This window comes from Rhamphochromis longiceps, linkage group LG7 (assembly GCF_057381845.1).
Source record: "Rhamphochromis longiceps isolate RC_006_pf linkage group LG7, R_longiceps_female_GT1.1, whole genome shotgun sequence".
In the NCBI taxonomy this organism is placed as follows: domain Eukaryota; kingdom Metazoa; phylum Chordata; class Actinopteri; order Cichliformes; family Cichlidae; genus Rhamphochromis; species Rhamphochromis longiceps.
The window spans coordinates 22248545-22264651 of record NC_140563.1 but is presented as its reverse complement, the minus strand read 5'-3'; the positions used below and the strand labels follow the sequence as shown (position 1 = coordinate 22264651).

At 39.5% G+C, this 16107-nt stretch overlaps 1 protein-coding gene across 3 annotated transcripts; it reads right to left on the bottom strand.

The window, feature by feature from the left end:
- Window positions 1-18: 18 nt before the first annotated feature.
- Window positions 19-15791, bottom strand: acanb (aggrecan b). 3 transcript variants are annotated; one of them, XM_085412854.1, is made up of 17 exons: window positions 15716-15791; window positions 12442-12825; window positions 12109-12283; window positions 11328-11455; window positions 10906-11199; window positions 9915-10112; window positions 9602-9776; window positions 9262-9389; window positions 8838-9131; window positions 8185-8286; window positions 7898-8002; window positions 6251-7501; window positions 5819-5977; window positions 5051-5133; window positions 4717-4861; window positions 3701-3883; window positions 19-2286 (listed from the first exon to the last, which is right to left on the bottom strand). In XM_085412854.1, exons 1-17 carry the CDS (start codon window positions 15786-15788, stop codon window positions 2198-2200), a joined length of 3966 nt encoding a protein of 1321 aa, XP_085268980.1. In that variant the 5' UTR covers window positions 15789-15791; the 3' UTR covers window positions 19-2197. The 3 variants fall into 3 exon arrangements, with proteins under 3 accessions (XP_085268980.1, XP_085268982.1, XP_085268981.1); XM_085412856.1 differs by lacking the exon at window positions 15716-15791 and adding an exon at window positions 14471-14764; XM_085412855.1 differs by lacking the exon at window positions 15716-15791 and adding an exon at window positions 13627-14452.
- Between the last annotated feature and the right edge of the window lie 316 nt (window positions 15792-16107).

Below are 16107 nucleotides of genomic sequence, written 5' to 3'. Positions count from 1 at the left end.
ACAAAAATTCCAGGAGACAGATGATTCCAAGTTTTATTCAGTACAGCACATTACGGTATACTGTATGTTCACATCAGAAGTTGGGATCTGAACAGTTACAGCAGAATTTACATCTATGTGATCATTTTGCTTTATTTCTTAAGATATTTTAGTTGTTGGAAGAACCAGTAGTTCACAAACACTGAAACAGACTCACTCTTCAGGTTGAGCTTTGCACATATTATGTACAGTACTGCAGTACAGAGGGAGCATCAATGGATTTCATTCATATAATTGAATGTTATTAAAAAAAACCTAAAAATGTGTAAGCGTTTGCTTTGTGAGTTCCATGATCTACTTTTGTATGCCTGTCCATGAGCGACTAAGAGGTTTCAGTGTTTGTGAGCTGGTCTGTAAAAGGTCACATATGCACTAAAATAACTGCAATGTCTCAGAGGTGAAGCAAATCTTGACCTTCACAGGTCATGGTCAACATTTCAGAATCGTTTCATCCACCCCAAAACGAACCCTACATGTCATTATTTTTCCTAATTTCTGCTGCTTCTAATTTATTCTTTTTAAGAATGTCTGTCGATAATACCCTGTTACTTGACACACAGCCAGAAACCTCCACAAAATAAACAAACCAAAGAAAAAAAACCCAGCCTGTTTCTTCCTCTGTACTGGTGGCTGTCAAACGCCCATGTGTTTGGTGATGCATATGTGTAACTTTCCAGTTAACTAACTAACAACCTGACAAAAAAGTAGATGATGAATAAATCAAAACAATTAAACTGCGTGCGCGTTGTAAGTTATGACAGATCCTGCTGTTCAGAGAATTCTGCTGAGAATATTTACAGTAAGAAATATATTTTAAAAAAAAACAACAGAAGTTAAGGACTGCCTTTAAGAAATCTACCCAACTTTAAAGACAATGAGAGCATCTTTTCCACCAGCAGATGGCAGGTCACACTGTTGTTGAGGTGACTTTTTTTTTCTTTTTTTTTTAAATTTAAGGCGCACTGGATTCAAATGATAAGCAAAGAAATGAGCAAAAACTTCCAAAGTGCATGAGTGCCTGCTGTTTCAGTCCAGGATTGTTGCACTTCAATCATGAACTTTCTCGTTACCAAATACAACAGCACATTCATTTCAGTATATCTGAAGCTGTGGTGATGTGTTAGCACTGAGGAGGTTGTGACAAAATCATTTAAGGCTTGAAAGATGATTTCAAATTATGGCAGCACTGGATGGATGACAAACTATAGTCAAACTGAATTTAAACTAAAATGAAAGAATGTTTTTTTTATTGTTTATTGTTTTTGTTTGTTTGTTTTGATTTTAAAATGTTTTTAAAAAATATTAGTGTGGAAAAAATGAGACAAGAGTTAGCTGGTGTGATAATCCTGACTTTTTTTGGGGGGGGGGGGGGGGGGGGGGGTGGAACCTTTGTTGGCTTCTAAAGAAGGTGTTTTCCAGTTTGAGAACCACAGGTCTACAGGATTAAAGAATTGAGTTCTTTTGTACCAATGTGTTGCCAGGACTTTACTTATATTTAAGAAAAAAAAATTCTAATTTTCAAAGCCTCCTCAATTCAGATGAAATGACTTTACTGCATTCTGAACAGCTGTCACGACCAGATGATTTAATCATCACTCTGCTGGTATATGTAGATTGAAAGAAAAAAAAAGGTTTGTTTCAGTTCTCAGAATCACTCAGATTCGGTCTTTAGATCCAAAGACAAAAAAAGAAAGAAAAAGGAAAGAAACACAGATCTTGGAAAACACTTACCCTATACTAGCAATGAATCTGACTTCAGAGAGTCAACCACATGTACTGGGCTGTTTTGGACTTCACATGTTACTCTTCAGCCTCTCTTGACTGACGGACAGTTTCATCTGACTGACCTTGTCTGCAGTGCTGGCAGCACATTGCAGAAAATATTTTGCGTTAAGATTTTTTTTTAAAATACCGGATAATAGCTATAAATTAAATGTTATAAATACAAAGAAAAGTGCCTTAAGAAGTTGACGAGTGACTGTTAAAGACCCAAAACATCAGTTAGTTACACTATCAGTCTAAATGTGCTTCAGTTGGTGGATATCCATGGTAGGGGGAGGGCATGTTATCGTTTTGGTCAGGCATTTGCATTGGTGTCCATGCTTCTTTACACGAGGGGTCCTTTGTGGCTCTCTGTTGTATGTCCTTTCAGTGCTGCTCAGGGCAGTTTCTGCTCCCACGGGGTGCTCACTCCTTTACTTCTTCTCCTGAGGGATCTTTTGTTTAGCCTGTTATGGCTGGCACCAGCTGAGCAGAAGAAAAGGTACACATGCTCATCATATAAATGTGAGCTGCCAGAAGACTTTAAGAATTATCGTGCAGTCAGTGGTGTGGTTAAGGAATGCATTTCAGAAAATCTTTATCGGTGTAATGGTAGAGTGTCAGTGTTACTGGAGGTACACTTTTTGTGCACAAAACATTACTCCTGCCTCACTCGAGATATACATTCTCTGTTTGCCTTGGTTTTGCATTCCTAGTTAAAACACTAGGAACACCCAGAGCTAGAGGTTTAATTCAGTTTGATTCCATATCTCATTCCATGCATCTGTAAACATGATAGCTCAAAAAGTTTTGAATGAATTTGTTGGTAGGGGTGTAGAGTGGGGTCATGTTAACAATATGTTAAAATTTGTCTTACGTCCAACAAGGTTTTCAAGGTCAGTTTAGTGTTTTTTTTTTTGGTTGAAATGGACAATCAGCCCTGTAACTTACAAACTATGATTCTTACAAGGGTGGTGTGTATTGTCTACATTTAGAAAGTACTGCATAAAGATTTAAAATACAGATTTCAGGCTATGCTTCATGCAAGAGATTAATTAATATCTTGGCACAGATGCATATTAGATTTTGAAGCCGGCTTTAAAAAACAGTCACTTCCCATAAATCCACATGTTCAAATGCAACCATTAATCCAAAAATAAACTTGCTAACACCCTGATACAAAAGCGATTTTGGTGACTGCAGCTAATTAGCAACTCACACTTTTAAACTTTGTTTAGTGTAAGGGCTGTCACGGCACAAATTCCAATTGTAGTAACTGACCTTGGTCTTTCCACAGTGATTGCACTGTTGGGGAATTATAGTTACACATATCTAACTAATAATATGTTTTTCTGTGTAGCTGTACAATTTAAGTATTGAAAGTTGTCAAAATTAAGTATTTTATTACTGGATACAGTAACTAACTAGCAGGCATGTGTGTTAGTCTGATGCACCCATAGTCTGGGATTGCAATTTTCTAACTAAACTTGCCATCGCTTGCTTTTTATTTAGACTTCAAACATTTTTTTTGTGGTCTTTTAATTATTTTGTATAATTATATGTTTCAAGAAAAACAAGTGACTCTGGCCTATCCTTAAGAGCTGCATCACTTCCATTATCACTTTGCTGCCATAGCCAGAGCAGCTTCCTGAAACGGTGCCATAACTATTTAACACACAACTACAAACTCAGCCAGATCCAGAGAACTGTAAAGGTTCCTTGTTCAAGTGTCTTCAATCAGGGGTCTTACAAAAAACTAATTTTAATTTTATTATAATGCATTGTTTTATGATGTTTAGGCCTTTGTCTTTTTTATGTTAGTCTGCCAGGTTTGTTTTTCTTTTTGTGACTGTAAGGCCCAACTCTTTTAGGTTCAAGTTAGAAACGAATGATAAATCACCTTCTGTACATTCCACTTGCGGCTCTGTCCATTGTCTGTCATCCATACAGCGTATGACAGGCAGGTGGCGCTGTTTGTAGCCTGCGTCACACTGGTAGCGGACTATAGAGTTGACAGGGCTGCGTGGCGTGATGTTGCCCATCGGCTGGGCATGTTCCACCTCAGGGGGAGGGCCACACATGACTGACAGAGATAAATAAACAATGAAAACAAAAACAATATTTCAATGAGCTGACAATTTAAAATAAAGTCTGGTGTTATCATAGTGTAATCGAGGCTCCTGGTTCACTCTAAAACATGGCTAACATGACTGATTACGGATGACAATCGAGAACAGTTCTTGTATACACAATTGGTTCCCAGTAGTCTAATTCCTTGGAATCGCTTGCGTGCCTGCCTACAGATCCCGCTTATTGAGTCCACTTGCACTTGCAGTCAGCTCATTTGATTTTGTGTGCCTGAGGTAGTGGTGCAGTCTCCAACGTGGATACTTTTATTTTTATTGCACAAAATGACAAGAGTGAGATGGTACAGTGGAGACTGCTTTCAGGACAGAAACAACTGCATTATGCTGCTAACACAACTTCAGCTTTTCATATTCGCTTTGTTGTGTCAGTTTTGTGTTTGTATCTAAATGCTAAGAAAAAGATTGTGTGTGTGTCCTCATTGGAGTAGAGATTTGTGCTGGTGTGTTGGACCATAGCCTCAGCTTTATATTGTTAAATGGTAATTGTGAGACAGTGTGTTTCGGGTCATTTTACGGAGAAACGTATGAGGAATTGCTTTCTCCTTGGACTCCTGCATTATTTTTAAGAAAAAGTTATATCAATAATGGAATCAGATTCACTAAATACTTATCAATTCCCATCCCCATCAAGAGTTTTGTGCTTGCAATGTTTTTCAGTTATGATTTCTGTGCTATGATTGGCCGAAATAAAGCTACCTCACTGACATTACCTCTAAAAACAGAAAGCTAAACGTTTTAGTAATCGAGATGTTTAATCAAGTAAACTGACCGGGTCCAGTCTTGCAGGTGAAGGGAAGGTAGTAGTTGCAGGGCACGTCATTCCACTGTCCACCCTCATGCCAGATCATAACCACACAATCTTCTCCAGAGTCAAAGTAGTTATCTGGTTGGTTGGGCCTCCAGTTCTCAAAGGTCTAAAAGGATTACAGAACAATATTTTGCCAATACAAAACTTTAAAATTAAGTAAAAAGTAAGAATTCTCTAACTATACAAAATCTTCATAAAATTCATAAAAAAAAAATATATGATTGAGAAAGATCAGGTTTGTCCAGAAGGTGCTATGGCTTCCTGAGTACACAACTGAATCTCTAACCAAACTCACCAGGGGACTCCCGTCTGTCCAGTGGAACACATTCTGCATATCTTTGTCACTGAGTCCAATCCACTGGTATTCCTCACCGTTAGCTGTTGGGAAGTGACAACGTCAATTTAGCCTTTCAAACAAATATGACTTAACCTTCCCATGTTTTATGTCGATAGCCCTTTGATGTGACGTGATGCAGTGGTTTACCACTTTTGGCTCACAGCAAATACAGTCCTGTGAAAACGTATTTGGATACTTGATATTTATATCACAAATGCACTTGAGCATCAGGGCACAAATTAAATCATTTGTACTGTTTCTTTACTTCTTACTTGCTCTGCAGCACTTTGTTCTACTATACTTCAATGTGCTATGCAAATAAATTAACTTGACTTGATTTCAGGATTTTCTGGTAGACAGCAGAATTAATCAATAATGACAATCGTTCAGGTGATTGCAAATAAGTAAATAAGTCATGAAAGAATAAAGTTACGTTGAAACCAAGCACACCATTGTTTTTCTTGTGACATTACCAATAAGTTTGATGTGTCACATGGCCCTCTTCCTATTGAAAAAACAAAAGTTGTATCCAAGATGGCCGCCTTCTAAATGGCCACCATGGTCACCACCCATCTTGAGGAGTTTGCCCCCTCACATATACTAATGTGCCACAAACAGGACTTTAATATCACCAACCATTCCCATGTTATTACGGTGTATCCATATAAATGGCCCACCCTGTATAATGTCGAAGGCTGGTCACTCATCTTTCCAACAGTTACTTACAGATGAGGAACTGCTGCTCCTCCTGGGAGCTGATGCTGACCAGGTGGGCATTGAGTTCCTGACAGTGTTTCTCAGCTTCAGCCCAAGTGTCTCTCCCTGTAAAGTGCCGGTAACAGCTGCCCATAAACTTCACCCAGTCATCGGGACAGTCCTGCACAGCTACACACATTTGGACAAAAATCTTAAAAACAAATAAACAAATATACGTCTCACTAAAGATATCTGGCTTCTTCAACTTTTTCAGTTTTGCGTGCTGTTGTTCAGTGACTCAGATCCTAAGCTCCATGGGTTTGGATCACTGGTGTCTACATAAGTTTATAGCGAGGAACAATAGGCATTCATTTTAACATGAGTGATTATGCAGTCACTTTGCTTGATAAATAAGGTTCTTTCCCAAAATGTTGGCTATGTCAACAGACAAAAAGAACATACCTTTCTTCACTTCTGGCTCCTCCACAACAGCAGGAGTGACTAAAGACACAGATGGTACCGTGGTTGGGCTGATGTAGGGTGTGCTCCCCTCCTGGACTTTTTCCTCATGTCCCGATTGATCATAAGCTGAATAAATCTGCAGTTCCTCCAAATTCAGAGTGGTGCCACTTCCTGATGGCTGCAAGATTTGATCTAAAATTCTGTTCCCTGAACCACTTCCTTGCCCACTTATCTCCACCACACCCCTGCCCTGCTCAGGATGTTGTGCCAGTGTTGGTAGAGTCATTTCTACCATTTCATCATCTGTTAAGTAGATAACATCATCGTGATGCTGCAAAGAGTGTCCAGAGGCAGAGCCACTGCCAGAAAAACCAGATGGAAAACCACTGGAAAAGCCACTGTGAAACCCTGATCCAATGGGATATCCAGACAACTCTTTCTCCAGAGATGGTAGGACCGTCAAGTCAATGCGACCTGAAAACTCTTGGGAACCTGATGCAGACATACCTCCTGACCCAGATGCACTTGATTCCAAGATATCAAATCCTGCTCGGCCTAGTTCCTGCTCGGTGGCCTTTTGCTGGGTTTGTAAAACTTCCACCATCTTTCCATCTAACATGATTATTATGGAGTTTCCGCTGCTGCCACTGGTGTCCCCACTTCCACTGGGAAAATCTGATCCAGATGTAATAAAACCAGAGTATTCTTTGTCAAACCCCTCCCCAGATCCAGATACCGTGCCAGTTTCTCCAGATGCACTACCAAGATCTCCAGATGCACTTCCAGGATCTCCAGATGGACTACCAGGATCTCCAGAGGCACTTCCAAGATCTCCAGATGCGCTTCCAAGATCTCCAGATGCACTTCCAAGATCTCCAGATGCACTACCCAGATATCCAGATGCACTACCAAGATCTCCAGATGCACTACCAAGATCTCCAGACGCACTACCCAGATATCCAGATGCACTACCCAGATATCCAGATGCACTACCCAGATCTCCAGATGCACTACCAGGTTCTCCAGATGTGAAGATGTCAACACTTCCCCTTTCTGCCTCCTGTTGTTCTCCAGAGGTAGACTGGTCTCCAGAGAAGACATCACTGTCTCCGCTAAACTTGACTTCCACATCTGACCCAGATCCATCACCGCTGGAGGTGGAGGTGCCAGACTCTCCAGAGAAATCTCCATTGGCTGAATGTTCAGCTGAACCAGAGCCCGAAAAATCAACTGGTACCGGAATGGTTTTGACTGTGGGGAATCGTAAGAATCCAGACAAGAATCCAAGAATTAGTTTATTATAGCTTAGTGAGAAAAGTTACCTGTTGTGTTTAGTTTGACAAAACCTATTGTATTACTTTCTAATAAGAAATATTTTATATAAGGCTTATACTCTAATGGCTTTAGAAGTGATTACTAGACAATTTAGTAACACATATATGTGACATTCAAGAAAAAAAAACCTAATATATTAATTGTTTGTATTTAAAAAACTCAAATAAGTATCTCAAACTCTTCACGACTTTAAAAGTGAGTCCTGGTATTAAATTATTACATCAAAATTTTGACACAAGACATTAATAGGTAGAATTAAACATTAAGTCAGTTGATTTAATTGATTGACAAAGTTGTTTATGGCTGTCTTACCTGTAGGAATAACTTTTTGAGGTGTGATGATGGTCTCATTGACAAAGTCAATATCAGTAATGTTTGTACTGGTTTCAGTTTCATTGTAGTCTACAGTAGTTGCAACTAAAAGCAAACAAAATAAGGTTTAAAATCAGAAATTTTTACCTGCATTCACAGTAGAAAGCAAGGCCATATTACATTTATTTTTGTGAGTTTTTGTTTTGTTTACCAAACATTACAACTGTAATAATAAGCCAAGAAAAGAGCAGGGATTTTAAAGTGCTATTTGCATGCATGTGTCTTACCAGTGCTATCAGTGATAGCTATTGTCTTGTTGATAACATCCTCAGTCACTGTGGTCAAATTTACACTGGTTTCATTGTTAACATAAACAACGGGAACTTCAGCTGAAAGAAACAAATTGCAGTGAGCAGATGAAGTTTTCTGGGATGGTTAAAACATGCAGATAAAACGTTGTATCAGTATCATTATAATAAAAATGTAAAACATCAAATATCAACATTGCAGACTATACAACAAGATCACATCTATATTGTTTCACGTGTTTACCTCTTTATCAATTATGTTTTACTTTTCCAATCTTTAAGGTATCCATCAACAACTGATCCCTACCTTAATTGATTCAAACCATGTATCTCTTACTTTTAAATAACTTCCCAGTGTATAATAGCACACGTCAAGATTCACAGTGGCAATGTTCAGGGTTTATTGCCAACTCAACATCTGATTAACAATGCATCTTTCTATTCAAACGAGCCTCAGTGAAATCTGTCTTTCCATGCAATAAAAAAGATTCTTCACCCTCAATAAACATGAAGCAATCATTCTGAGAAAAAATGCAACTGAAATATATAAAATCAATGGTTTATTTACGAAAATAATGAAATTAATGCTTTTTTTTTGCACATAAATGAATCCACACTTAACCCATTCCTACCTCTAAAACAGTAGGCATCATATTGCAAGTCCTCACTGGGGAAGCCTGTCTGGTTGGGGTAGGTGTAGATGGTGTGGACTCCCACCTGGTTGCCTCCACAGTGAGACCTGGGGGTTGTGATAGGGAAGCGGACACTGCGGTCCATTAACCAGCCGGGACTGCACTGGTCAAGTCCTTGATTCCAGGCAGCATAGAGCTCCCCAGGAGTGGCCAGGGTGGCGTTAAGTTTCTCACAGTGATGCACAGCCTCCTCATAAGTGAATCTGCCATAGTCAGTGGTGAAGAAGACCACACCTAACAGAAAGTACAAACAGGCAGAAGTGGTTAAACAGTCTGTTAGAAAGATGTTACAGTTTTGTTTAGAGTGTTGTAGAGGACACAGAAGTGGAAGTTTGATGTCCTCAGAGTGATTAAAGCTCCTCACCTGTCAAACGTTCAACATAGCAGTATACATCATAGAGTTCAGTGGCTGGTCTCAGGCCATAGGATCTGACTCCTTTGAGGTCTAGAAGGTTACCAGCACAGTTTTCTCTGGGTGACACAATTGGATACCTGAGGAAGAAAGAGAGTGTAAGTGCAGTTTAATAAGGACATGGTTTGCTGTACAATAAAAATTATGATATGAAATATTTTTTTATTTCTTTTGATGTCACTATGAGGGCTGCAATCCAGAGTTCAAAGTAAAACATTTCAAACTAAAACTCACTGTACTGTATGACAAAGATAATGTATATTTTGATATATATCTATGCTACATGTCTCACCGGACAGTTTGGTCGCTTAACCAGCCGGCGTCACATTGATGTAGACCTTTCTCAAAGGCTGCCTGCAGCTGCTGAGGACTGGCAATGACTGCCCCAATGTTCTGGCAAGCCTGCTGAGCCTTCAAAAACGTTAGAGTATACCGACCGGTAATGGGTCGATAGTGGAACACCACACCTGGGACAAGATTACAGGATTACAGTGGCAACCTCACTTTTTTGTACTTGTATTGTAGTCCTCTGAAATTTCCTATTAAAATGTAGGGAAAAATGTTCCAGAGGATTCTGTTATTGATTATAACGTGTAAGTGCGTACCAGTCGGAGCCATAGGGGCATCTACATCTGTCATACTTGGAGGTATAGGTAGTGGAGGCAGAGTAACTACTTCCCCAGTTTTGGACTCTTCTTTTTCAGATGAAGGGATGATGCCCGGCACCTGAGCAGGAGGCGCCACGGTAACAATGTATGGGAATGGAGTGGTCTGCCCAGGCACGGCATCTTTGTCTTCATCGGCTAAGGAAATAAAATTGCATTACTGACAAATTATTATAGCCTTAGTAGTCAGCACATCTAGACATTTACACATCCAGTTAGAAAAACACCTCACATATTTATTAAATTTATAAGAGCAATATAGTCAAGTAAAAGAATAAGGGCAGGGAAATACTGATGTTCTCATAATTTGCATTTAAATAAGCAAGCAGTGCTCTGTATTTGGAACTGTGTCTAAAACATAAAGGAGCTATTATAGAAGTATTTAAACATAAAATTTTGACAAAATTAGAATGAGCAGTGCCATTTTAAGTGCTAGTGATCACAACCTAAAGCAAGAGATGTGAAACCTGTTTCAAACCTAGGTATTAGGGTCTCTTTGCTGTTAGTGAATAGATTTAAACACCATAACTCTAAGGAAACCAATATAAAAGTAGCTTGATTGGCCACCTCTGCAAGTTCAACCCAAGAGCATACCACTTGATGGAAAGGTCTGTCTCCAAGTACCCAAAATATAATAATGGGATGTGCCTTTGACTTTCACATCTACTGACAGCGATAATACAAATGTGACCTGTTTTAGAGGCAAAGTTATTGAATTCCAAAAATAACTCAACAGCTAAAGAAAAAAAACAAAAAAAACAAAAATCATCCATGACCAGGCCTCTTGGAATTATGGGCTCTAGAGATTTGAATCAGACGTAGGGTTGTTTGGCCACAGTACAGGTTGATATGCTTGGAGCAGACCACAGACACCATTCAATGAAAAGAACATGATACCAGCGTAGGGTACTAGAGTTCCTAGAGTACTTGCCTTGGAAGCAAATGGCATCATGGCGATCGTCTGGATAGGGGTACCCAGTCTGGTTGGGGAACAGGTAGACGGTTCTCACTCCCAGGAGGCCCCCTCCGCACTGAGGCCTGGCGATGTTGATAGGGTATCGTACACTCCTGTCTGCCAGCCAGCCAGCATTACACACGTCCATACCATTCTTCCAGGCGAGGTAAAGCTCTCCTGTGGTGGCAAGTCTGGCACCAAGTTTAGCACACTGATCTTTTGCCTCGTAAAAGCTAAACTTCTCTACAGACATAGAGTAGAAGACTCTGCCTGGAAGCAAGGAGGGTAGAAGAAGAGAGGAAAGCACAGTGATGTGAACGGATGGAGTTATTTATGCTATGAGGTTTTCTGTGAATCATGGGGAGCTTTGAAAACTTGCCCTTGTTTGCTTAGCCTACCTGGCATCTTTTCAGCAAAACAATACACGTCATAGGTCTCGTTGACGTCTCTCACCCCATAGGTCCTGACACCAGGAAGTTCTCTCTTGTCTCCGTAGCAGGGTTCTCGTGGATGATGGATGGGGTACCTTGAGGAAAGAAAAGAAATAACTGAGAAACGTATTGCAGGTAAATATTCTAAGTGGTTTTGTCCCCAGCAAAGTAGACACTTTTTAAATTTAACTATCCATCCACATATTTCCTGCTTTCAGTTTTAAACTAAAAGACATTTGTGGTAGGTAAACTGGTGATTCTAAATTGACCGTAGTCATTCATGCCAAAACCTGTGTTGTTGAACTATAGAGCTGCCTGAGGCTAATTCCACCTCAAAGCAGCAAATCTTACAACATGTTCTGCTTTATCATCTCTGATTTGGATAAAAATGTTAAAGTCCAATATTTGAACATTTATGATGACTGCTATGGAATTTTACCTCCACATACAAAATACTTTTCTCGATTTCATTGCCTTATTTGCACATTGAAATCTTAGGCAATGGTTCAACATGACTTCTTCTGAAGCTGTTAAGGATAAAAGCATTAAACCTCTTACTGGACTTTTCTAACATCAAAGTGAATCAGGATTTATAATTTTGGACAGGTACAGAGACAGAATCTTATCATGGACCTGCTCTATTTGTACTCTTGTACTCTCTCTGCATTGAGTGCTTGGCTATTCTTCAATCTTCTGCAACTGTGATAAGTATTTTCAACATTTGATGGTTAAAAAGGGTAAACACTACCTGACCGTCTGATCAGAAAGCCATCCAGCATCACACTGGTGGAATCCATCATCATATGCAGCCTGCAGTTGGGCTAGGGTAGCAATGGTGGCACTGTTCTGGATACAGGCTGCCTTGGCCTTCTCAAATGTCATGGTGTAACGCGTGGAGATGGCACGGTAGTGGAACACAATACCTATGAGACACATAAAGTTAGCAGAGGGCAGTTCTCAGATAAAAACAAAGTGTATTGTTGGCAACTTTCACTTTGAGTGAAACAGGCACAAACAATGATTGGTTACTGCTTTACACCCTTTTAAAGTGAAGAAAGCTGTTAGTGGTTTCGTATCGTACCCTGAACTTGCATTTCCACAGTATCGTAGTTGTGCTCGATGCCATGTGTCACCTCACAGCGGTAGATGCCAGAATCTTTGGACCTAAGCTCTGTCATTTCCAGGGTGGCATCAGTGGGAAACAGCGGATAGTTAGCCAACATCGCTCTGTCCAAATAATCTTGCTTGACCTCAACTTTGCCCTGCGATGCCACTAAGATGGTGTCGACTTTGTCCTTGGTGATGTAGGTCCATTTAATGCGGTGGGAGAGTGTAGCGACGGTCAGGGCTCCAGTGTCATTGAGGCTCTTATCCAAGAAGTAACATGGCACCTCCACCTTTCCCCCCAGGAGAGGACGAAGAGGCATCTCCACAGGGATGCTGACATGTAATGTGCTTTCAACATCTGGGATAAAGATAGGCACAATTGTTCGAGGTGCAATTTAATATACTGTGCAGAGATGCAGTCAGGTCAAAAAATCTGGGACCACAATAAACATCTGTTAAATTTCATGCAAAGTGTGAAATAGTAAGACAGATGAAGCAACAAGAGACATTTCAAAACATAAGACAACACAGACCACGAATCAATATTAACCAATTTGTGGCACTGACAAGGTTGAAACCTCACGAGAGCGTAGAGCTGGGCGATAGAACGATAACGATATGTATCGCGATATAACTTTTACTCGATAGAGAAATTAAGCTATCGCGATAGACCTCGCCGCTCTTGTCCTCTTAAAATAAAAAAAAATAAAAAAAATAAAAGTTTAGCCAATCCAAACTAAGTAGCGCAGAGCCGAACCAATCACAGCCGCAGCGTCACGTCGCGTGACTTGTTACGTACAGCACAAGTGCCAAGCCGCACGTGTGTTTGTTTGGGAAGCAGCCAGCGGGTAATGGAGGAAATGAGTGCGCCGACTAGAAAAATCAACCGAGCGTGACCTTAAGAGAAAACAGATGATGGTTCCAATGCCGGAGAGATTGTCGAACGGAAGAGCCATAGAAGTTCCGTAGTGTGAAGGTATTTCGGCTATTTCAAGTCTGACAAAAAACAGAGTAGCGTGCACTGTAAATTGTGCCGAAAACAAGTCTGGAAATACAATAAACTGGTGCATGCGTCACACTGTGCGCCACGTTATTGTTTCGGTGAAATGAATTTCTACAATACTGTTAATTCTACTCTCTGCAGTGTTTAAATGCTTACATATACACACAGTTACTGTCCGTCCACACATACGACTCTGTTCTGCTTCTATGCCCCAGCTTTGTTTACTTTTTCCCACCGAGGCTTCTAGACTTCTGATTGGCCAATATTTCTGCACGGTTAGGAATCTAGCGCCACCTGCTGCTTTGGCATGTTCATAGCAGCGTTTTCCTTCATTTCTCCCTTTATGTGTGGACGGGATTATTTTTTAAAACGAAAACGGAAAATCTCAGTTTTCAAAAATACCCGTGTATGTGTGGACGTAGCCTCAGTCTCTGACTGGAAGCGCTAATTCGTCATTCGGCTTTTGTCAGACTAAAGTAACTGTTAAAACTGTTTGAAAAGCTAAGCTATACAACAAGGAGAGATTGAGTATTTCCTTTTAGTTCTCAGTTTATTTGATATTGACAAAAGTTAGTCAGTTTTGTCTGTTCTTCTGTAAAACAAACTAAGATTTATTTTTAGAATTAATATTTTGTTTCTAAGTGGAATTGACAATTTAGTCTGTTTCGTTTGTTCTATTTTGAAACTTAAACGCTTTAGCGGCTGCCTTTTGTGTAGTTTGCAATATTTGCCTTTATTTATCTGAAAAAGTCTCATGTTCCTTAAGTACATCTACCCTGTTGAACTTATTATGAGAAATAAATATTTAAATCAAAACAGGCTGCTGATTATTTCACATTTTACTTGAGAGCAACGGCACATTTAAATCTTACAAATATAGTTATTTGGCTTATATCGTGATAGATATCGTTATCGACTGAAATGAAAAAAACATATCGTGATATGTCAGGGGTTTGACATTTGTTCAAACACAGATAAGAGAAATGAGACAACTGCAGACCGACTCAGAAAGTATTAGAAGACGTGCGCACGGGTGAATGCCTCTGAGAAGACACACACACCGAGTGCAGGCTTGCTTGCTTTATTTATAGTGAAAGTAAGTTACATAGTACTTCCTCTTTTAACTGAAAAGGGAGAGGTCAGGCATTATCTCAGCTTATCTGACCTTGCACACATACACTGAAAATAACAATGCAGAAGTATATCATGCTTATCTGACATCACACACTGAGGTAAGGAATGCATTATGTTCTCTTTAACAATAAGCTTGGTTATGTGAAAATATATGAACACACAAAATATAAGGCACACTTGATTATATTGTATTATAGAGATTTGGTTATAATGTATAATGTAGAAAATCTCTTAACATGATATGAAAAAATCTCATATCGCCCAGCTCTACGAGAGCGTAATAATGATACTGCTTATTAAGGACCAGTGGGGAAAGGGGGTGAAGTGTCATCACAAATAGGTAAAGGTATCAGGAATCTAAAACAAAACTGAAGGTCTCTGTACCTTCCTCCTTGCTCATTATGTTAACCTGTAGTGTCATTGGAATGTTATGGTTGTGCTGCAAAGGTGATATGTGTTGGTAGGGAGGGCGGGGGGTGTGGAGGGGGAGAAAAGGGACTTGTAGGGTTTAGGTTTGGGGTAATGTTCTCGGGAAATATTGTATGTTTGTGGTGTGTTGTATAAGACAGTTTCCCTTTGTTCTAAAAGCAAATCAATATTTCATTTTAAAAACTGAAGGTCTCTAAGGCGAACAGTACACGACACTCTCTGAAATCAAAAATGACCATCAGAAGATTAATATATCAAGGTTTTTAAAGATCGCAAAGTTGGTAGATAAGTACAACATGACTATAAATTAGCAAACGTCTTGCCCAAAGAAGGCTGACTAGTAGACTATCTGGTACAAAATAAATTATTTTCTTAGGGTGGGCAAAGACATACCAGTATTTAACAAAAAATATTATTTACTTTTTATTTTGAATTCAAATTTCAAATGTCTGGTCAAATACAACTGAACCCTAAACAGTGCAAATTGTCATGGACTTTCCTCCCATTCAACATTAACAGTCATAACTCTTAATATAACTGCTGGTAAAATGCTTCCCCCTGGTGGTGAAAGTTCTTCAGAGGGTATTTACAAAAAGTATCTTTAAGGGGTCAAAATTGGGGAAAAAAAAAAAAAAAGTTTGTAAGAGGCATTAAGAGGAGCAATTAAATTTTGGCCACTTACTATCATGGTCTTCAGAAGATATTGTTGCCCAGATGAGTGGTAAGGACACACACAGCAGAAACAAGGGGGTCATCGTTACCTGAAGAACAGCCAACATTGTAATCGCATTTGTGTACATGCTCATAGCCTTTTTACAATTTTTGCATTATTTATTGTTCACAAGTCAGGTAAAACGGGATATAAAATGACACACACTTTTAAAATCTTATGACCAGAAATACATATGAAGTGGTGACACAAGTGTTAGAGTGAATTGAGGATTTAATTATGCCTCTATATGCCGCTGCGTTTCCCCCCCAGACTGTACACATATACTCCGTGTTATTCATTATATCCAGCACTTTTATTTATTGCATCAGCTAAAATGGAAATAGGCCATCATGAGTCTGCAG